The sequence below is a fragment of the Rhinolophus sinicus genome, linkage group LG04 (genome assembly GCF_036562045.2).
Source record: "Rhinolophus sinicus isolate RSC01 linkage group LG04, ASM3656204v1, whole genome shotgun sequence".
Taxonomy (NCBI): domain Eukaryota; kingdom Metazoa; phylum Chordata; class Mammalia; order Chiroptera; family Rhinolophidae; genus Rhinolophus; species Rhinolophus sinicus.
Window position 1 is genome coordinate 148,169,178 of NC_133754.1, and position 22,888 is coordinate 148,192,065.

Consider the following 22,888-nt stretch of genomic DNA (forward strand, 5'->3'; position numbering starts at 1 on the left):
TTCAGAGGAACCTCCGTACTGTTTTCCATAGTGGTTGCACTAATTTGCAATCCCACCAACAGTGCTGAAGGTTCCCTTTTCTCCACATCCTCGACAACACGTTTGTTGATGATGGCCATTCTGACAGGTGCAAGGTGATCCTCATTGTGGTTTTAATTTGCATTTTCCTGATGATTAGTGATGGTAAGCATCTTTATTGGCCATCTGTAGGTCTCCTTTGCAGAAATGTCTATTTAGGTCCTCTGCCCATGTTTTAATCAGATTGTTTCTTTGTGTTAAGTTGTATGAGTTCTGCACTGCAGATTTGATCTGTTAGAATCATCTTCCCCAACACTATCATGTGTACTTGCTCCTCTTTGTCACTTTATCTTGCCCATCTGTCCATCCATCCACAAAATGTGGTTAGATGAAAACAGGCTGATGGCTTGAAGGCCAGGCTAAGTTTAGCTTTGATTCCTTGGGTGATAGGGAGCCACTGCAGGCTCTTCAGTAGGGGAGTCAGAGTGACTTCTACTGGACTGAGTTAATTGTATTAGGCTCAGCTATATAATGTGTGCATACAGACAGACATAGCTGCCTCAGGCTCCCTTATCAATCCACCCCCACATGTACCTCCATTATGGATCACTATACATTCTCTAGACTGAAATCTCTGTCGAAATAGAACACCTGTTCCTTAAGGTCAGGTTCATCTATAGTCATCTCTTGCAGACATCTTGTGTTTTTGAGCACATCATGTTTATGTAGTATTCAATTCATTATGTGTGATGATAAAAAAAATATTGGTTTATATTTTTGTACAACTTATATGGGGTCTCTGATGTCCTAGCTGCTTAGAAGAAAGACTGTGATGTATTTATCAGGATACATTAAAATGTATTTAATAATTGTGCAATGGATTTTTAGATATGACACCAAAATCACAGGCAAAAGAATAAATACATCAATTGAACTCCATCAAAATTAAAAACTTGGTTCATCAGAGGACATTATCAATAAAGTGAAAAGACAACCTATAGACTGGGAGAAAATACTTGCAAATCCCATATCTGATAAGGGGTTAATATCAAGAATATATAAAAAATATATATTTCTCCAAAGAAGATATACAAATGGCCAATGAGCACATGTAAAGATGCTCAACATCATTAATCATTAAGGAAATGCAAATCAAAACCACAATTGTCTACTAGAATGGCTATAATAAAAAAAGTGGAAAATAACCAGTATTGGCAAGGATGTGGAGAAATTTGAACTCTTGTGCATTGTTGGTGGGAATGAAAAATGGTGTCGCCACCGTGGAAAACAGGTTGGTGGTTCCTCAAAAAGCTGAGCATAGAATTACCACAAGACCCAACAATTCCATTCCTAGGTATATAAAGAGGGTGCCAAAAAAAATGTATACACATTTTAAGAAAGGAAAAAACTGTATTAAAATTGTAATACTCAATATATACCGATAACAAAAGATGAATACAAGTCACGTGTATATATATTTTTTGGCACCCTGGTATTCAAAGGAATTGGAAGAAGGGACTCTAACAGGTATTTGTATGTCAATATTCACTGCTGCATTATTCACAATAGCGAAAAGGTAGAAACAACCCAAGGGTCCAACAACAGAGGATTAGCTAAACAACTAGTATACACATACAATGGAGTATTACTCAGCCATAAACGCGAAATTCTGATGGATTTTACAACATGCATGAACCTTGAAACCATAAAGCCAAGTAAAATAAGCCAGACAAAAAAGAACAAATATGGTATGATTCCACTTATACAAAGTACTTAGAATTGAAATTTTGATCAATGATTAAGAAGGCTGGCCTGAAATAGTCAATGGAATTGGAACAGCTATCTATATATGATGTTAGAGGGGTAGTAAATTGGGGGAGGAGGGTTATCACTTTGTGAGGGGTGTAAATGTCTATTACATTGTTTTGTACACCTGAAACAAAAACAAAAACAAACAAACAAACAGTTTACCCCCCCAAAAAAAGAAAAAGGCTGGCATCATATTGAATGAAAAAGTGTCATCATTTAAAATGCTAAAATGCTTTAATACATATAAAATAATTTAATGTCCTATCTTTTTCAATGTATTATGGTTAAGTTACTAATTCCATAGCAATAATAAAAATACTTAAAAGTAAAACTAATAGATTATTAAGAGCAGGGGCAGCTTCTCATTTTCATAAAAGAACACTACCTTTCTAGCTTATGAATAAACTTCCTCCATGTGATTTTGTACTTGCCCTATATGGGAAAAATGGCCTACCTTTTCTTTCTTTCTCTCTCTCTCTCTCTCTCTCTCTCTCTCTCTCTCTCTCTCTCTCTCTTTTTCTTAATTCTAATGAATATCAGGATTAGCCTCAAGTTTACTAAAGAGCACTTGGAGTGTGTTATGTTTTTAAATATAAATTATGTTATTTGAATAAACAAACTACAAAGAAATCATTATAGCCATCACAGCAGGAAAGGAATTTTACAGTCTCTGTGAACAATTTTGCAATTCAAGCCCATGTGGAAATGGTAATTTCCCTTCCTAAAGTACAGAAATGGCATTCATTATGATTAAGACCTTGTAAGTGCAGAAATGTGGAAGTGTGAAATTTTTAATATTATAAACATGTTTGTTATAAAAACATCACTGCAGAGAGGGCCTCGAGTTTTTTCAGTCTTAGCTCATCTTACAAGGGCTTTGAGTCTCATGAAATGACAGCTGCATTTGCTTTATGCATAACAATCAGTGTCTTTTTTATCATGGCCGAGTTCCCTATGTGCATTATGTGTATACTGGGGGAGATTAACAGTAAACAACATTTTCAGATTTTAAGACATTCAAATGGGCACATGTTGGAAGGAAAATGCTTACAGTAATGGGAAATCTGGGAAATCATTGGACAAAAGAAATAAATATAAAGATCAGGAAAATGTTGCATAGAGAGGGAGAGAAAAAAACAACAACAGTACCCCAAACACTCATTGAAAAAAAAAAATATTGCAGAAAAATACAACCAATGTTTGGTGTGGTTATGTCTGCTGCACCAAACAGCTTGAGTCTGTGGGGCAGGCTGTGCTGTATCTGTCCTCTGTCTTCTGGTATGCAAGCACATCATGAAAACACGCTGGTCTACAGAAGGGTGCTCTGTATAGGGGTGGGGATCATTTTCCATCTACTGATTTCCACCAAATTCTGCAAAAAATTATGAATCTCTCTTTCCATGGGTGTGAGCCAAACACGTGTGTTTCAGTGTAAGCTAAAGGCTTTGTGCCCATCTTACTCAGGTAGACATTGTGTTTAAAGAACTAGCCTGTTGCTTTGGGCGAGCAAGTTAACTACACACGAAGTTACTTCCAGTTTCATCAGGTACACTGAGGAATACAGTCTCAGGCATTTATAATTTGGTGGCAGGCTTGTGACAAATTAAAAGGGGTAAAAGTGAAAACACTGTTTAGGCTAGGAAAGTATTTGTTTTTAACGGAATAGCAAAGCACAAAGGAAAATATACTTGGAGAGAGGATGGGAACTCACGGCTAACAAAAACGGAACTATCTCTAATACCTGATAAAGTGCACAAACATTTCCATTTTGTATTCACCAACCTTCAGAAATCTTATACGTATTTTGAAAGGGACCTTCAGTTAAATAGGTGACCTTCTCTTCTGTGAGTCAGCACTGGACCAAATGCATGTGGGATGAAGGGAGGAGTAAATCTTCATCCCTGATGTGTTTATATATTCACAGAAAGCAGTGAAGCCAAATTGAATCTAAGTTTTTTGAAGTAATTGCCTTTCTGAGGGAGCTTTTAGAAGTACAGAAACACTGTTAAACTGATATGCCTCTTAGATATCATGTTGATACAGTAATTTTAAAAGTAGTCTGTTCTCTTGCTGTCCTGCGCCCTCTGTAATAGGTCTTTTGTGTGTCTGCTCTTCTGAGGCAGGCACTGTGCTAAGTAAGTTAACTACATGATTCCATTCAATTCCTTTCTGCTTAGGAAGAAAGTGAGTAGTTGACTAAACTTGGCCAAGGCATCACTGCCAGTAAGTGGCAGAGCTGGAACTCTGACAGTCAAAGCTTGTCCTCTAACTACTATTCTGCTTGGACCAGGGTTTGGCACACTTTCTCTGTAAACGGCCAGACACTAAATATTTCAGACATTTGATCTCTGTCACAACTACCAATTCTGCTGCTGCAGTATGAAAGCAGCCACAGTGCCTAAATGAATGGGTGTGGTTGTTTGAATAAAACTTCATAAAAACAGGCATCAGGCCATAATTTGGGGGTAATCTAGACTCAAGTATGTAATGGGGGTAGGGGAAGATATGTGTGTGTACCGAGCCACATAAGCTCTTATGGAGCAGCGGCTGTGACTCTTTCACTGGTTTTAGAGTGGCCGGATGCATTTTGTTATTAATTAATAGACAAGCATTTCTCAGAATGGGTTGGGAGTCATATTCAATTGTTCAACATTTCACAGTCTAGTTAGGGAGGCAAGATCTGTTTACAAAAAGGAAGTAAATAATGCAAAGCCATCCATATGAATACTGAAGTGGGTGCTATTTATTCTAAGTGCTACAGAAAGAGCTTAAAGGATGGGCACTATCCCTCAGGATGATGGGATTTCATTGGCCCATGAAGCCTCCCAAAAGTAAATACTTCCTGAATATTTGCTATGTATCTAAAATGTCACACATATGATATCTATTATAGTCTACAAAATGATCCCATAAGGTTGGTCCTAAGGCCCAGAGAAATTAAATGACTTGGTCATGATTCTATAAAAAAGAAAGAACCAGCACTGGCATTTGAACCTGGGTAGACTGCTTTCAGAGCATGTGCTCTTGACCACAAAACTGTGTTCTTTCCAGAGACAGACTGAGGTAGACTGTCACCAAATGAAACGGAGATAAGGACGAAATTACAACAGTTGATACACAATTGCTCAAAATTACTGGACTCTTTCTCTTAATATACTTATTTCAAAACATATAAGAAGTTGTTTTCTTTTGCTATAACTTTCAGCATTTTTAGGGAATAAAATGTTTCATATCATTAAAACACAGAGCAAACAAAAATTCGCACTTCCTCCGTAACACCATGCATGCTTCTGAGGGCTAAGGCAGCAAAGGTGCACTGCAACATTTTAGCTCTTGCATTGGTCTTGGGAGGCAAAACATCTGATACTGAACTGGCTAAAGAGTGCTGACTTACCATCATATTCTGGGAAGTAGTCAACTAGGTGGGAATACATAATTTTCTCCTCTAGAAGATCTTTCTTGTTTAAGAACAGAATAACCGAGGAGTTCTGGAACCAGGGATATGTGATAATTGTTCTAAAGAGTGCTTTGCTTTCCTCCATCCGGTTCTGAAAAAAATTATCAGAAAAACAAGGTGTGAATTACTTATTACTCAATCTGTGAATTGTGTTTATTTCAAAAGTCCAACCCATCTTCTGTATGTGTTCGATTTTTGTAGCCTTGGTTTGAGCTGTAGTAGCTTTTATCAAGATTTACGTGCAAACGATTCAGGACACATACGGGCTGTTTTCATTATGCAAACGCTCAGGCTGACAAGCAGAAGAGAATAATAATAAATCTGCTGAGATAACTCCTTCAATCTTAAGAGAAAACAAAGCCCACAGAATCATGTTAAAACTGGCACACTGATAAATTTTCATGAGAAATTATTCGTTCATGATCAAATACCTAAGATCTGAATTTAGAAGTAAATACCAGGCTTCCTTTTGCATATCCTAAGCAGTGTTTAATTTGGGACATCAAAATTAACTCTTATTTAAATGATGAAAACAAAGTTAATTCTTTGTCCAAAGTGCACCTATATTTCCAGAATTATTATTACTTATTATATAAATCTATCCATCCATCCATCCATCCATCCATCCATCCATCCATCCATCCATCCATCTATCTATATACACACCGGGGGTGCGAAAAAAATATATACAAGTGGACACTTTGGTCAACGTTGCTCAAGCAGTAGTTTGCCGTAATCAGAAGTGTCTGGATACTGATGGTAACCACACTGAACACCTCTTGTAATTGCAGAAATCAAATGTGACTAGTATTCATCTTTTGTTATCGGTATATATTGAGTACTGAAGACTAGCTGAAAAGAATTCCTATAACTAGGATATAAAGAAGCCACAGTGAGACTGGTATGAGGGGCTGAGATGCAGAATGGGCAGGACCCATACCCATGGTGTGATGATTAAGAATTTGGAGGGATATCTCGGCTGGGAAGGTTCCCCTGTGAGGAGAAAGGGTCACAGCCCCACACCAGGCTCCCCATAACATCTTGAAACCGGTAGGAACTGTGTCTGAGAAAGACAAAGGGCTGCGGGGGATGGAGACACTCTTAAAGAGCCTGCACAAGATTTACTTGCTCACAAACTCCCTCACTCTAAGCTCCAGTAAAGTGGCAGCAGCTCAAAAAGTGCCAGGGACAGATGGGGAGGAATTAACTAAATGGACTATCTTCAGGGCAAGGGCTGGAAGGACAGTTGTCAGGGCAACTTTTCTCAGGGGCAGAAGCGCTGGTAGGCTCCATGTCTATGCTCTCCATTAACCTTATTAAAATTGTTTGCCCTGACCCACCAAACACCTGCCTGGCCCAAGACTCTTCCAGTGGCATCTCCACACAAGTGACCTGCTTTGGCTTGCATTGTGGACTTTCCCAAAGTGTCTCAAAGGTCCATAAACCCCAAAAAGCAGCAGCCAGCCTTGGCGTACCTTGTGGATTTTGCTAAGCAGCCCCAAACACAAGAGTTGACCGTTCTCAACTTGCATTGTAACTCCCATCAGGTGGCCCCAAGCCTGGCCTAAGTGGTGGCCAGTCTTGGCCTACAACATAGTTCCAGATAAATGGCCGCAAGTCCTGCACAGGTAGCAGCTGGTTTCAGCTCATATCGTGGTGTCCACTGAAGGGGTCCCAGCCGGGCAGCTGGTCTTGGTTTGTAGCATATCCTCTCCTAAACACCTCCAAGCCCAGCACAAGTGGCAACCAAGTGCATATCACTTTGTAGCATGTATCAAGACACCTCAGCCTCCAGAACTGTGAGAAATAAATGTTTGTTGTCTATAATCTAACCAGTCTATGGTATTTTGTTATCACTGCCCAAACAGACTAAGACAATGATGATGAGGTAACCCTTCTCCCATGGACTAGAACCACAGAAAAGGTAGAGCACTAAAGTGGGAAGTATTCACCTTTATCCTAGGCCCTGGTAGGACAAGTCACCTGCTCCACACTTTGCAACCATGAATGGAATGGTGTGACCACTGAGTGTCCTTTTACTGTCATTAGAAAAATCCCAATTCAAGCAATCAGTGAGGAGGTGTTATACCTCTAATCTTTAACATCTCAAAGTGATTCTCAAGATTTCTGATCTGAAGAAAACATTGTTGTTTTATGCAATCCCCTGCTAACACATGACTGACTAATACTGCCTATAGGGTAAAGCCTCAAGTTCCTCAGTCTGGCCTTCACATTTGAGCACAACCTGACCCAACGCCCATCTCCAATCTGCACCCCTCCATAAATGCTCTCTTCTCCACATAAATGGACTCAAAGTTGTCACTGTCACACAAGCATGATTGTACTTTCCTGACTTGTGGCCTGAAATGCTGTCCCCACTCCGAATCCTCCAGATCGAACTGACTTCCCCAAGATATCCTTTCCTGAGCCCCTACTGGGATTGCTCCTTCCTTACACCCCCAGCATACATTATCTTTTTCCTTGTTTGCCCATCATTCAGTAGACACTGAGGGTTTGTAGGAAGCTGGGAATGACAGTATGTTGGAGGTGCGGCCTGTATCCTGCAGGATAGTAGAAAATAGGAGTGTCAATGTGTAATTACAGGTCCATGGGATGGGCCGATAAGAGTGGTAAACAGGCGAGTGGAGGTCACAGAGGACAGATTTGACTGGGGAAGGCTTAAAAGCAAATACAGTTTTCTAGAGTTGAATCTTGATAGATGGAGAGATTGTAAGGAGGAAAGGAGAACAAAAGCAAAGGAGAATTTAAACCCACACTCCTTTGAAGAGATCTATGAAAATTCTGCTTCACTACTTCCCCTCAGACATAACTCATTGAAGTGCACCTTATAAATTACCTTAAAGGTCATCATTATTTTAAAAGACCAAGACTAATTGACTTGTTATGGAATAATCCATGATAATGTAAAATTTGAATCAAAATTATCATTTGTAGCTTATCAAACACTGACTACTTAAAAAAAATATTCACACACATCCTTAACATGGATGTTAGTGATTTAGGAACAAACATACTCTCTCAGGTATTTATTTCATTTACACATGTTCACTGGGTAAATAGATACAATGAGTCCGAAGCCTTATGAAAAACAATTTGCAAGCCTGGTCTGCATATGGGTTCCTCCCTCAATTATTTAGGAAAAAGCTTGGTGTATTGACTTTATATCTCCAGCAGGATCACATTGTTATGTGTCCTGTCTGATGTCAACATTACCAGAATTCAAAACATTCTGTGCCAAGCTCCTGTAGTTGGAAGAGGAGGGGGGAGGGAAGGGTCAGGGCTGAGCTGGAGACTTGGGTTTGAAACAAAGGCTCTGCCTTAAATACTCCATGTAACCTTGGGCAAGTGACTGAACCTCAGTTTCCTTGTATCTCCTAGGGTTTGGGAGGAAAGAATGAGGCAATGCATGCAAAGTACTTATCTACGACGGCAGCACATAGTAGCTTTCACTGGTAGCCATTATCAGAGATGGAAAAATTGCTACATCAGAATCTCTTGGTTAGGCAATGCACTTAACCTCAAATCTTTAGCCAAACTATTGAGTCAGTAAAATCTTTCTATTCCTTGAAATTGTAGAAAGTTAATCTAGTCATGATTTCAAGGCCAGATACATCTGATTTATGAGAAACTGGAAAATCATACAGATTTCTGCCAAGTTTGTTCACTTAGAATGTTTCTTCGAGTATCTATAATATCTCTAAAAATGTTCAATACTCTCAACCCCAGAGCAAACCAAGAAAAAAACCAGATACAATATGTAAATGGAGCTGTTAGAGAGACAAATAATTAAAGACACTCCCTAGCCATTCCACTTCTGCTATCTAAATCAGAAAACAGGAATAGAAATGATAAGAATACCAAACTCAGCTGGACAGATATTATTTCCTCCGTGATTTTCTTAGTCTTTGCAAATCTTTGCAAGTGATTATTTGAAATCAAATTTGGCATACTCTCTAGGCCTGACGACAGCTCTCGAAGGTTCTAATTATTATAATTTATGCCTATGGATCAATGTATTCTACCTGTACAGGATGTTTAGAGAAGCAAAGAAACTGAATATATTTGCCTATTACCTCCATATCTAAGGTTTCTAGGCAATGAGATGAGATCACAGAGCAGGGCCTTGTAAAGTGAACTGGTGCAAACCAGCATGTGTTGTAGAAGAGGGTGGAGGAGGAAAGAGGAAGACTGAAAGACTGGCGGCAAGGGTCCAGGAGAGGCAGTCACACACCCTCAGGCTAAGGAGAGTGGAGAGCCTCACTATGAGCAAGAAAACATGACAAATGGATAACCCCCGCTCTGATGTGGAAGCCCACAGTCCCAGAAGTTAAAGACAGGCCTACTTCCTTAAATATTTTCTAGTAGTTTAGTTTGGTCAAGTGACTAAGTAGCAACCTTGTTTCAAAGACTATTTTACAGCACACTGATCTTTCTACCCTATGCTCCATATCCTACTAATTTTATGCGTACATGCCAGTGAGCTAACGTTTAGCCTTATACATAAATTCCTTCTTTCTGTTCATAACGCTCCTCATCTACCAAGTAGGATTCAGATGTTTATGCCTTGAGTAATCACACCATTGACTTTTCAATTCACTGGCCTTTCTCCCCATCTTTCCCGTAGTCCATCTACACCCACTATTCTGTGCCACCATTTTGGGGCAGTTTCACTAGTGGCTCAAGAGAGTTCACCATCTTCTTGTTCTCTGATGTGATATCTCAGGGCCAAATGCAACTGTTTCCCTGACTCTACTCAATCCACACCTTTTAAAAATTGTTCTATCACACTGCAAACTTAAACCCTATGTGCTATCACTTTCACTCTAATTCTTCTACTAAGTGTCTACATACCAGATAATTTCCCTTAGCTGGTTCATTGGACATTTTTTCCAGCCTGACTCTCACGAAGACCAGTTCCTTCCATATTTCAAACTTATCTAAGTTGATGGCTATAATTTCTTTGTTTCTACTGGAGCTAATTGGAAAAGATTTATAAATTTTTACATAATGAAGACATAGATTTACCTTCAGAGTTTACACAGAACAATAACTTATTCAGCATTCCAACCTGTCACAAACTTCTTGGCTTATGTCCCCAATCACACAAAATAATATTTTAGCAACAACCAACCAGGTGTCCATGAACTGAGTCAGCCACCAGGAGAGCCAAGGAAACAACTGGACAGATCTATAGAATGTGGCTGATACTCGATTGGGTAGATTCTAACTAGGGACCACAATGGGCTGTAGTTAGACCCTGTATCAAGAATCCAAAGGCACAACTTGGCTGAATAAGCACTGAGGTAATTTGCTTATAGAAAAAGCTCATCTACTGAGGTCGACTTAGTATCTTTTTTCTAGATTTAGCCAGAACCAAACACAAATTAACTTAAAATGGATGACAAAGAAGAAAATAACAGATTATTTCCATAGCTACCAGTGATTCTTCTTTTCCTTGAGCATCACTGGTAAGGCACAGTAAACATTTAATGCTGGCACCAGGACAAAAATTAGGGCCAAGAGACTCATCTATATAACCCACTTGTTTGGAATTGTGAAGAACAGTAAACAGAATAAATAGGGGTATGGTAATTTTGAATAACAATTGTATGCAAACTCCTCCAAGACTGAGTACCAATTCCATGGACCACCATTCTCTAACAACCTGCGTTTCTGTAATTCTGATCTGACCTGAATGTTAACAGCAGCAAAAAAGAACTCAACTATAGAGAGCAAATTTTGGTTGGCCTTCCCCAAACTATACTTGTATTCATTTTCTAGATTTTTTTTATTATTAAAATTAAAGTTTGGGGCAGTCCGGTGGCTCAGGTGGTTGGGGCACCATACTCCTAACACCGAGGTTGGTGGTTCCATTCCCACATGGGTCAGTGAGCTGCGCCCTCTACAGTTAAGATTGTGAACAACGGCTCTCCCTGGAGCTGGGCTGCTGTGAGCAGCTGGAAGTTGGCCTGAGCTGCCAGAGGTTGGTGTGAGCTGCCGTGGGCTGCTGAGTGCAGCCACATGCTGCTGTGAGTGGCTGGCAGCTGGGGACAGTTGCCGTGAGCTGTTGTGAGCAGCCGACCAACGACTAGCGACCGACTGCCTCAGCCTGGGGAGTGCAAGGCTCATAACACCAGCATGGGCCAGGGAGCTGTGTCCCACACAACTAGACTGAGAAACAACGGCTTGAACTGGAGTGGGGTGGGGGTGGGGGTGAGGGGAAGGCAGAAGAAGGGGAAAAAAAGTTAAAGCTCAATGATCTTTTGCATTATAAAGTTTATATATGGTAATAAAAAAAAATTTAAAAACCAAAAGAGCTTAAGGAAGGGAATAATTCCCATGGTTGAATTGCCCACATGAAACTTGTTTTTTTGTTAACTTTTATTTTCCTCTTGCTTTTGAACTATGTATAGTTTTTGGTGTTACTTTATATCTGTGCTGTCTAAAAGAACTTTTAGATTATAGAAAATCGTTTTTGTATTTACGCTTTCCAATTTAGAAGCCATTAGCTACATGTGGCTACTGAGCACTGAAGTGGTGGTTAATGCAACTGAGGAAATTATTTTTAAATTTTATTTAATTTTAACTAATTAAGACATAAATAGTCACACGGGGACTGTGGCTACTGTACTCATACAGTTTTAAAGGATTGTGATTATCTTGTATATAAAATTTTATATTCTGTAGTTTGCTCTCAACATTACATCCTAAGACTTTTCTGTTTTAAAATTCATACATATATTGATTTGTTTCTTAAAGTTATAGTGAACTTAACTAAATCCTGATTATAAGATAGCTTTTTTACGCTAGTATAAATAGCACTATGATTTATAACTTTGTGTATAAAGATTTTCCTGGTTATAATTTTCCTTATATCAGTATATCAGAGCACACTGCAAAACTTAAGGTTCTTGATAACTGACTACCAAATAGCTGTCTAGAGGAGGCGAACTAACGTATGCATCCTGTAGTAATGTGTGAATTTGTTCTTTGTACTATTCCCTCTCAAGAAGAGTTCTATCCTTTCAAAATCTTTTTCATATCAAATTACATGTGGCATGAAATGACATATAGGGTGAAGAAAAATGATAGCTCACTGTCTTGGTTTGAATTTTTTTGAATATCAGTGAGTATGAACATAGGACTTGCTAACCTGTAGTATTTTCTTTTGTGAATTATCAGCTCATTGCCAATGAAAATTATCTGCTCACGTCATTGTTCTTAATGTTTAGTCACAGATTTATATGAACTCTATTCTGAAATTATTAACCATTATTTCAGTTTATTTTACTCTTTGTCATTTTGAATTTTGGTATTTCAAAGAAGTTTTCTGGAGTGTGTCTGAAATCATATTACATCACTTCAATATTTTTAACTTAGAAAACAGTTCTACTTTATTATGAAAATCAGATTTTCGTTTCCCAATGGGTATTTTCCTTAAAGCCAACCTGGTTTTTTGTACTAGCTAGTTTGGTAAACGTAAGCCATAGCTCAACCAGAAAAAGCATTCTGCAAATTGTACTACAACTGTTAGCAAGAAAGAGTGTTTGAATGTCAGCTTCTTTTGTTTTGCTTGTCCACTTTCTGATTGCACAGTTGATGAATAGTGACTTTATGAATAGAAGTCAGTTGATGAATAGAAGACTTTAGATAAAGAGATATAGAAATAGGCTGCAGGGATAAAGGTAAAGGATTAAAAAGAAAACAGGCTTGGATGATACAACCGAGTTTGGAAACCCTGAATAGCCTGAAAAGGTCCAAGGAAGATTTATCTATCTATAAAAACCAATCACGTACTCATCAGTACATCACACTGAATCTGAGCAAATTCTGCCAGGAAAGTGTAAATCTGGGGAAAACAGGGTGAAATGAAATAAACTAAGGCAATACAGTGATGTATTTCTTTACTGCCTCAAAAAAATTTTTACGGATGCTTCAATTTGGCCCAGAAACATGTATTTGCCTAATTCTTTGGCAAACACAATAGGGTAATATCAGTGTCAGGATAAGAATTTGATTTGTCTGTGTCCAAAGAGGTAATTTCAAAGGACTTGTATAAGTTGCATTTTGGGGCCCTATTCAATGGGGTACCACTTGACCTGACCCATACATGATCACATACACACAGAAGTTATCATTAACTCTTGGTTCCTAAATCTTTCCTTTTCTTCTGCCTTTCAAAGACTGTGGGCATACGGCTAGAATTTCCACTGTGAAGGATCAGACAAAGGTAAAAATGGAGAATTAAGAAAGGGAATCGGAGTAAGTTTGGAACTAAAGGATGGCAGTAAGCAGATACATTGATCAAATGACAAGAAAATTAAGCAGAAAAGAGGTGTAACCTGTTGGCTTGAAAGTTTGTTTGTAAGGAATATACAAAATAGTCTGAAAATAAGTTGCTTGTAAAATGAGCTTGGTGCATTATACTCCCAAGGCTATATTACACTCTTAAGCATAATGATTTGTCATATAATTAATAGGGTTTTTAAAGAATAATAAGCAATGAAACTTTTTAGACTCTGACCTGTATGTTTAGCTATATGAATGTTATATTTATTTTACATAAAATTGAATATGAATAACTAACATTTGTTTAATGCGAATATACACCAGGTTGTTTGAAGCACTTTAGTATGTAAAAGGAGCTGGTAAGCTTTTCTGTAAAGGACCAGACAGTAAATACTTTAGGCTTTCTGGCTATACTATCTCTGTTGTAATTACTCAACTCTGCTGATGTAGCAGGAAAGCATTTATGGACAACACATAAGTTAATGAGTGTGGATGGGTTTCAATAAAGCTTTGTTCTGGACACCAAAATTTGAATTTCATAATTTTCATGTGTCACTAAATATTATTCTTATTTTGACTTTCTTCAACCACTTAAAAATGTGGAAACCGATCTTAGCTTCTGAGCTATACAATAACAGGTAGTGGGGCTGGATTTGGCCTGGGGGCCATAGTCTGCTGAGCCTTGGTATGGAGCAGCATTTAGTAATTCTCACACCAACTCTAAGTAGTCCTTATTGTGATTCCTATTTCCTAGGTAAGGAAACTGATAAAAAGCAAGTTAAGTAACACATCTAGTAGGTAGTTAAATAACTATTATAGCTATTTTAATCATTAGCAACATTCCAATTTTATACACACACACACACATATGTGTATATGTATATACATATATACATATATGTATATTTATATATTTAAGAGTTTGAGTATATTTACTTATAATTTATGTTCAGATAATTTATAATGTAAAATGAAGCACATATATGTGAAAATAAAAGCAAAAATTAGGTTCCCCCTCTAAATTTGTTGTAATATCTCTGAGCCTTAATTTTCTATCTTTTTTTTCATAATCCTCAGTTAGATATTGAGTTTCTATATTTATTTTTCCTTTTATTTATTTATTTTTTTAAAGGAAAAAGCATCCATTTTCTTTTTTTCCACAGCATGGAGGATAAAACATAAGAAAGAGAAATCAATGTTTTTAATTCATTTGCTTAATTTTTAGTGTCGGGCAGTAAGTTTATTTACCCAGATGTCAGACACATATAAAAATGCCTTTCCAGATGGCTTAATATCATACATCTGGAGTTTTAAACCAATAAAATTATTGTGAAATAGTCCTTACTTAAAGATGAAGATATATTTTTCATGTTACTTTAAGTAGCTTTTAAACAACAATTCTATAAACGTCTTTAGTTAATAAGATACTAATCTATGTGTGAATTTACTCTGCCTCTGCTTTTACTCTTGGTTCCTCTAGATGACTGACAATGTGAAAAAAGGGGCAGGGAAAATAAATATGAAAAACTCAAACCACTCAACTTCAGTTTATATGTCTACTAAAAGATATAATTATGGGGTTTTCTGGTAAACTTTCAGCTAAAATTTTGTTGTATACATTATCTGCAGTCTTCAGTAATTTATTTGAGGATTGTTCTATTAGCAGTGGCTTTATTTGACAATGGACACTAGAAAAAAGTACTAGCACCTTTTTAAAAACGACATTTACTGTCTGTATAAAAAATAATCGGGTTTCTGGTCAAGATGGTGGAATAGGTAAATGCTGTGCTTACCTCCTCTTACGACTGACCATATGAAAATTACAACTAAACTACAGAATAACCAACATTGAGAATCGCCTGAACTCTAGCTCAACTGAAGCCCTACGACTAAGAACATAAAGAAGAAGCCACCTCGAGACTAGTAGGAGGAGCAGAGACGCAGAACGGGCAGGTCCCACATCTGTGTGTGCCCATGAAAACTCAGGAGGGAGGTATTTATCCGAAGAAATCCAAAACACTAATTCGAAAAGATATATGCACTTCTATGTTCACTGCAGTGCTATTTACAGTAGCCAAGATAAACAACCTAAGTGTCTATCAGATGACTGGATAAAGAAGTGGTACACATATACAAAGGAATATTACTCTGCCATAAAAGAGAATGAAATCTTACCATTCGCAATAACATGGATTGACCTACAAGGTATTATCCTAAGTGAAATAAGTCATACTGAGAAAGACAAATATCATATGAACTCACTTATATGTGGAATCTAAAGAACAAAATAAGCAAAGAAACCCAGGAACAGACCCATAGATACAGAGAATAAACTAATGGTTACTGGATGGGAGGGGGGTTGGGGGGCTGGGTGAGAAAGGTGAAGGGATTAAGAAGTACAAATTGATAGGAGAGTCACAGGGATATACAGTACAGTATGGGGAATATAGTCAATAGTATTATAAAAACTATGTATAGTGCCAGATGGTTAGTAGACTTATAGGGGGATCGCTTCTTAAATTATATAAATGTCTAACCATTATGCTGTATGCCTTAAATTAATATAAAATAATATTGAATGTCAAAAAATTTCAAAAATGAAAGTATTCTCTGATCATAAAAAAAAAAAAAAATCAGTATTCCCATCTTGAATGACTTATTGGTAGGTACAAGAAATTCACCCAAATGCATGTGGACCGACTCAAAAGATCTCTCCCTGGAAAACTATAAATTACTCAATTATGCTTTGGACAAACAAACTTCGAGAAACAATGGACTCCCAACCCCCTTTCTAAACCCCCAGCATTCTGTATAATGCACACATGACAGTAATTACTATATAAGGTGCAAGGGTATTCTAAATTTACAAAGAAACTAAATTTTTTTCAACAAAATATTATTAACCACACTAATGGAGAACTAAGAACTGATTGTCAAGTGTTAACATGGAAAGTTTTAGTACTTTGCCCTACAGAAGAATTTTCTCCTCTTTGTTTTTTATTCTGATAAAAATTTGCAGAATGATGTTTAAATATTTTTAATAAAATGTTTTTATAAAACATTTGCAATATAACCTTATTACTAAATTGGGCTGTCAGAAAAACTATTTTTAAAGTATCAGTGTTCCACTCTGTACAGAAAATTGTAATGTGGGTGTTAGGCAGGAAGAAAAGATCTTTTCCAGAAGGAAGAGATAAGAGCAACACAAATAAACTCAGAGGTAAGTGCAACACAAATAAACACCTTTAAAGACAAGTAACAGAAATATTAAAATCACACCAAATTAGCTTCTTTTAGAGTGAAGCAGTGGGGTGTGTGTGTGTGTGTGTGTGTGTGTGTGTGTGTGTAAAATTCAGGTATCATGGAGAAAGCAGACAACTTGGAAAGACCTGAGGGAAGACCTGGAAAGATCCACACATGTGCAAACACCAGTAATTCACATGGAAAAATCTGCCTGTGGTCACTGACACACAATCATTAGACGTTATCAGGTGTTACTACAGAGATTCAGCAGGACAGGGCTCATGGTTAGAACACAGCCTCGAAAGATAAATCCAATTTAAAACCTTTGAGGTGCAGTAACTTTTCAGGTATCCAGACAATATAAATGTGTTGAAAAATTTATGAACTCACAAATACAAATGTGCTGGAGAGTAGAATATTTGAATAAAGGTAAAAGGAGAAGGGATCAGAACTAACTCTAATGTTGAAATGGAACAGATGAAAGAAATGGATACTACAGATATCAAAATTGCCAGAGGCAGAGTGAGACTGAAAGAGTTCAACCATTGAGGATGGATGTGTTTGTGAGCTGGCTAACATTCAGTTTATGGTGGAGGTCCACTTTGGCTGATGGTCTTTGCTGATTGATTGGTAGCGGTGCCATACTTGTTAAATATGTAATGAGTTTCTAAAGTTTTGTTAAGTTTACAATCTGTAAGTTTCATTCAACTCTAAGAAGAGCATTTGAAATTCCCCAATCTGTCCTTTCCACCTCCCACCAATATTTTGATCTTTAAGGCCGAGTAAAGGATTAGGAACTGTTGTTCCTGATGCAACTCTGAACTTTGCAGTGGAAGCTCAGAAACTGTAAGGGGAAGGAATTTGGGGTGACAGTCACCATATGCTCTTAAAGGCTATGATAGCAGAAAGGGAGCACAGGTCCTATACATACATATTTCCGCTGACTTTAGAATGTAACCTAATAACAACTAGGATCAGGATGAAAGATGAAAATGACAGAGTCTAAATTACCCTTAAAAGTGTATTTTGAAGGTACCCACTGGTGCCTACAAAACCATCTCATTGTGCCATATGTCCGACACAGACTGCTATTCTTCTAGTGGTAGAAAAGATCATGGTTTCCTTAGTGAGCACCAGGTGAAGGTTGGTTTGGGTTTGGGTTTGCAGTTAGGGGCCTTGTTAAAACACTGAATTAGTGTTACTGGAGTACCCCCCCAGGCTCACATCCACACTGTGAGCTGCTCACACGAGGTGAGGCATGCAGGAACTGAGACCAACTGCAGGAAAAACCCACTCCATTTCTCCATCTCACAGTGTTTCACTGCATCCTTTTTCTGGGTGAAAGGCAGCCCTCTTTCTCTCTCTTCGTCCTTTTCTCTTTTTGAGGACTGAACATCTATAACTATATTTTCATAAATTCATTTCTGATGATGTGACTCTACTGTGTAATTCCATAGCATGTGTTTCTAAAAGTGACACTGACCCTAAAAGATTCAGACAGTCTCAAAAGATATGACATGGACTGCTTAAGCCAATGCATTCTGATGAAGGTGAAAAGAAACTTTCAAAATCATTGTGGCTGAAAAGGAAGGTTTCCTGTGATCTAAAAAGACAAAAGAGGGGTTGAAGGGAGGAACGATGAAGAAAATCACCTAATCAAAAATATTTAGGTAATATAAGGATTTGAAAAGACTTACCATCAGGTTCTATGCTTAGTAGGTACTCAAAAATTGTTACATAAATGAAGGTAAAAACTAGAAATGACTCAAAAAAATTTTTCAAATACCACGAACAACTTGAATTTGAAAGACATTTTCAGAAACTTCCAGGAAAAGACATATTTACTCCATTCTGTTCCGAGACCTCCCCCAAATCAAACCAAACCTAGTGAAGAAACTAGGAAACTCCAACCACAGATGTGGAAGACTATCTGCCAAATATGTGATATCAGCTCTGACCCAGAGAGGATGCTGAAAGCCATTAAACACCTTTCCATATTTCAGTTAGCCTGAGATTTGTGTATGTAAATGTAGGATCCAGACACACACATTCCATATCTCCAGTGGTAAGTGATAAACTTCCACTCAGAACACGGAGGATTGGAGGTTTTACATTAGTCCTTGGAGAGGCTGAAGAAGAGTATAGTAGAGGTCTAGTTCCATGGCTATACAAGAAGCAGAACTGATGAGAGGAACAGCTGAGTTATGCCATCTTTATACTTTCCAAAACGCAGACTCCTAACCCAGAGAACTGCCTGGAGAGGAGGCAGGGAAAAGAAAGCCGATTAGTGACTCACTAGTGCAAAATACCTAGAAATTTCAAAACTGTGAAGAAAATTTTCCAGTATGGAAAACAGAAACCTAAGCAAACAAGCAGGAAAAGAAAAAGAGAAAGAGATCAATGCAGAAAATTAAAATATGTTGGAAAGAAAATAAAAACCCTCAAAAATATATCCTTGAAAAAAGACAGGATACTGATTCAAAAAGGGGACTTTTTGGAGAATAGCAAGAGCTTTGTAGTTTTAAAACAAGAAAAGTCTATAAAAGCCAAAATACAAACAAGAAAGATGGTTTGGAAGGTAACTCTAGGAAAATTTTCAGGAAGCAAACAGAATCGGAAAACTGGAGAGAAAAGTTGAGAAAAATGAAAAAAACAATCAGTCAAGGTAGTCCTCCAGCCAAAAGAAGTTATAGCAAGGGAAAATGGAGAGAAAAATTTCAAAAGAATAAAAAAATTAAAATTTCTTATAATTAACTCTAGGTTAAAGGGCCCCAGAAGGGATAGGGCAAAGAAAAAAAAAATCTATACCAAAACTGATCCTCCCTTAAATTTGAGAATATCTAGGATACACAAAAGTTTTTAAAACTTTCCATAGAAAATAGGGTTACATATGAAGAATAAGAAGCAGAAGAGCCATGGATTTTTGAAGGGAACATTGGAACACAATGGAATAATATTCTCAGAATTATTTATATATGAGAATTCTATACCCAGCCAACATATCAATCAAGTTTGAGGGCAGAACATGGACATTTTTAGACAAAAATAAAAGTTTAAAACTATTTCTCTCGACCCTTACTCAGAAAGCTCCAGGAGGATATGCCCCAGTAAATAAGGGAGTAAATCAAGAAAGAATAAAATATTGGATTCAGAAACAGGGAATTCAGCACAGGAAAAAAGTTAACCTCAGGATGACAATGAAACAAGGTTCCAGGGTGACAAACATGTAAGATGTAAGAGAACAACCAGTCCTGATTAGAAGATACAGGATTCCACTGTGTTTCCCTGAAAATAAGACCATCAGTTCTTATGCATCTTTTGGAGCAAAAATTAATATAAGACCCGGTCTTATTTTAATATAAGACTGGATATGATATAATATGATAGAATATAATATTATAATATAATACCGGGTCTTATATAAATTTTTGATATATACACACATGTTTATTTTTGATATATAAACACGCTCTAATTAGAGCTGATGGTCCGGCTAGGTCTTATTTGCAGTGAAACATGGTAGAAGGAAGACCTCCGATTAAAAAAAAAAAAGGAAAAGGAAAAGGAATTGATATATTATCTGATATGCTGACTGTGTTTTGAAAGATTTCACAGATCTGTTGATGAATTAGAAAAGAATCAGCTAGCGATATACATACACAAAAAGAAAAAAAACAGTAAAAAGAAAAAACAAGTAAGGCAATTACTAACTCCAGAGAAAAAAGGTGACCAAAAAAATGACTTAAATCACAATGTACTACTTAGCTCATCAATGAACAACATTTATACTGTCATATAGTATAAACACTGAATTATAGAAAATTGTTATGTAACTATGTTAAAAGGGTGGGAGAAGAAATGGGTGAGAGTGTTCAAACACCATGATCTTTATCCACCATAACAGCAGGACAATGCACTTGATAAATAAAAAACAGTAGTATAAATATGTTTAGAAATATTAAGGAAATAACAGAAACCAAAAGATAAGAGTTGAGGACAGTGTCTCTTATCAGAACTGTGGAGGAATGGCAATGGAGGAAGTGCCATTTTAAAAACAACACCTTTTAGTTATTTCAGCTTTGTAAACCATTACTTGTTTTAAAAAATACAAATTAATTTTCAAGCTTAAAAAAAAGATGTACAAAAATTGGGCGAGCAGGGGAAGAGGGAAGGGAGCGGAGTGGAGACGTGGCCCACATCTGTGGCTGTGGGGACGTGGCCCGCATCTGCGGTGGTGGAAACTCGGCATCTATAGCTGCAGAGACGCAGGGGATCCCAGGACAGAACAGGGAACACAAAAGCCAGGAGGTGGGCTCTTTCCCTGCGTCCCACAGCTGATCTCTCCCACTGAGGGGGCAGCATATCCAGCAGTTGAGGCAATAACCTCAGCTGAAATGTCCAGTTGGGCCCTAGGCTGGACAAAGGACACAAACTCCATACCTGGGCCACTCCCCCCTTCCAATTCTACCCCCGCCCTTCCAGAGACTTAAACTGGCCCCTGAACTGAGGAGTAGAGTCAGATTACAGAGGAGCCTTAGTGCTCAGGTTCTGGGAAGACTGGCTTGCAGCTCTGACCCAGGAAAGAGGCTGGGAAGAGTGTGAGTTTTGCTGGGCTAGGAGAGAAGAGACTCCTCCACCCCCAGCCACCATCTTTTCTGGCCTGCAGGAAGAGTGTGACACAGATGGGCTGGGAGAGAGAAGACCCCTCCATCCGCAGCCCCCACCCTTTCTGGCCTGCCTAGGGCGGGGCAATTACAACTGCGGAGGCATTCCCAGGGATCAGCAGTAAGCTTCAGACACAGCTCTGGGCTGTCAGTAGCTCAGAAATCTCCTGACCGCCACACACACACACACACACACACACACACACACACACACACGGAAGAACTGCCCTAAGACTCAGGAGAACTGGACACAGGGCTGGTGGTGCTACTCTCAGTGTACATATATGCAGGCAAGGGCAGAAACTGCACTGACTTTGTAAAAACTATCATCCAGACCCCTCAGCCCCACGCATCTAAATCTGCAGTCCCAACGTCACTCTGGGCACCAGGTGACTAGCTCTGCCTGCACAATACGCAGGGGACTCTTTGGTACAGCAGAGGACAACCTGGAGATTACTTGGTGGGCTTAAGCCAATACTGGTGCTGCTTTTTGTTTCGTTTTGTTTTGTTTTGTTTTGTTTTGTTTTGTTTTGTCTTTATATCTTTGATATCTTTGCCTGTGTTGAGTGGGGGTTGTCGGTTGTTTTTACATGTGAATGTATTTGATTTTTTCTTTGTTGTTGTTGTCGTTGTGGTGCTTGGTGATTTGCTTTGTTCTGAAATTGCCCTACCAGGGCCCATCTTAAGAGGCACAAGATTCAACATACCCAGAGGCCAACTCCAGACCAAACCGGAGTACTACCGGGTTTGACCTACAAGTGACACATGCAGAGGGAATTCTCTACAGACACAAGAGCCCACAGAAGCCAAACCACGTTTAAGTGGTCAACCCTCATGCAGCAGAACACCCTGCGGTGGACAGAGCCAAGTCTCACAACTAGTCAGCCTAGGAGTTAACCCCACCTACTCACAAGCGAAAAGCAATTAAAGATCTTCTTTAACAGGACAATATACACAACACAAGAGTCACCTTTGGAGCACACGCTGAGGAGAAGAACGAAGTAGTGCAAGTCAAATATAAAGGACACATACTACATAAGATAACCCAGCAAGAACTAAGAACTCTAGGGGATCTACCTAATACATCGAAGCAAACACAGAGAGTCAGCCAGAATGGGGAAACACAGAAACATGTCCCAAACAAAAGAACAGAAAAAACCTCCAGAAATGGAACCAAATGAAACAGAGGTAACCAAACTATCAGAGACAGAGTTCAGAACACTGATGATAAGAATGTTTAAGGAGTTTAGAGAGGACATAAAGAAGGATAGAGAAATCATAATGAACAACCAGTTAGAACTAAAGAACACAATTACTGAAATAAAGAACTCACTTGAAGGAATTAACAGCAGGTTAGATGAAGCAGAGGATCGAATCAGCGTCTTAG

The 22,888-nt window shown here is 38.2% G+C and overlaps 1 protein-coding gene across 2 annotated transcripts in view; it reads right to left on the reverse strand.

Annotated features, from left to right (window-relative positions):
* The window catches only part of LOC109449927 (guanine nucleotide-binding protein G(q) subunit alpha), a 338,060-nt gene that overhangs the window by 6,148 nt on the left and 309,024 nt on the right, over positions 1-22,888 (reverse strand). For both annotated transcript variants that reach the window (XM_074330582.1, XM_074330581.1), the window contains exon 6: positions 5,222-5,375. In XM_074330582.1, coding sequence (XP_074186683.1) covers positions 5,222-5,375 — 154 coding nt within the window. The remainder of the gene's footprint in view (positions 1-5,221; positions 5,376-22,888) is intronic.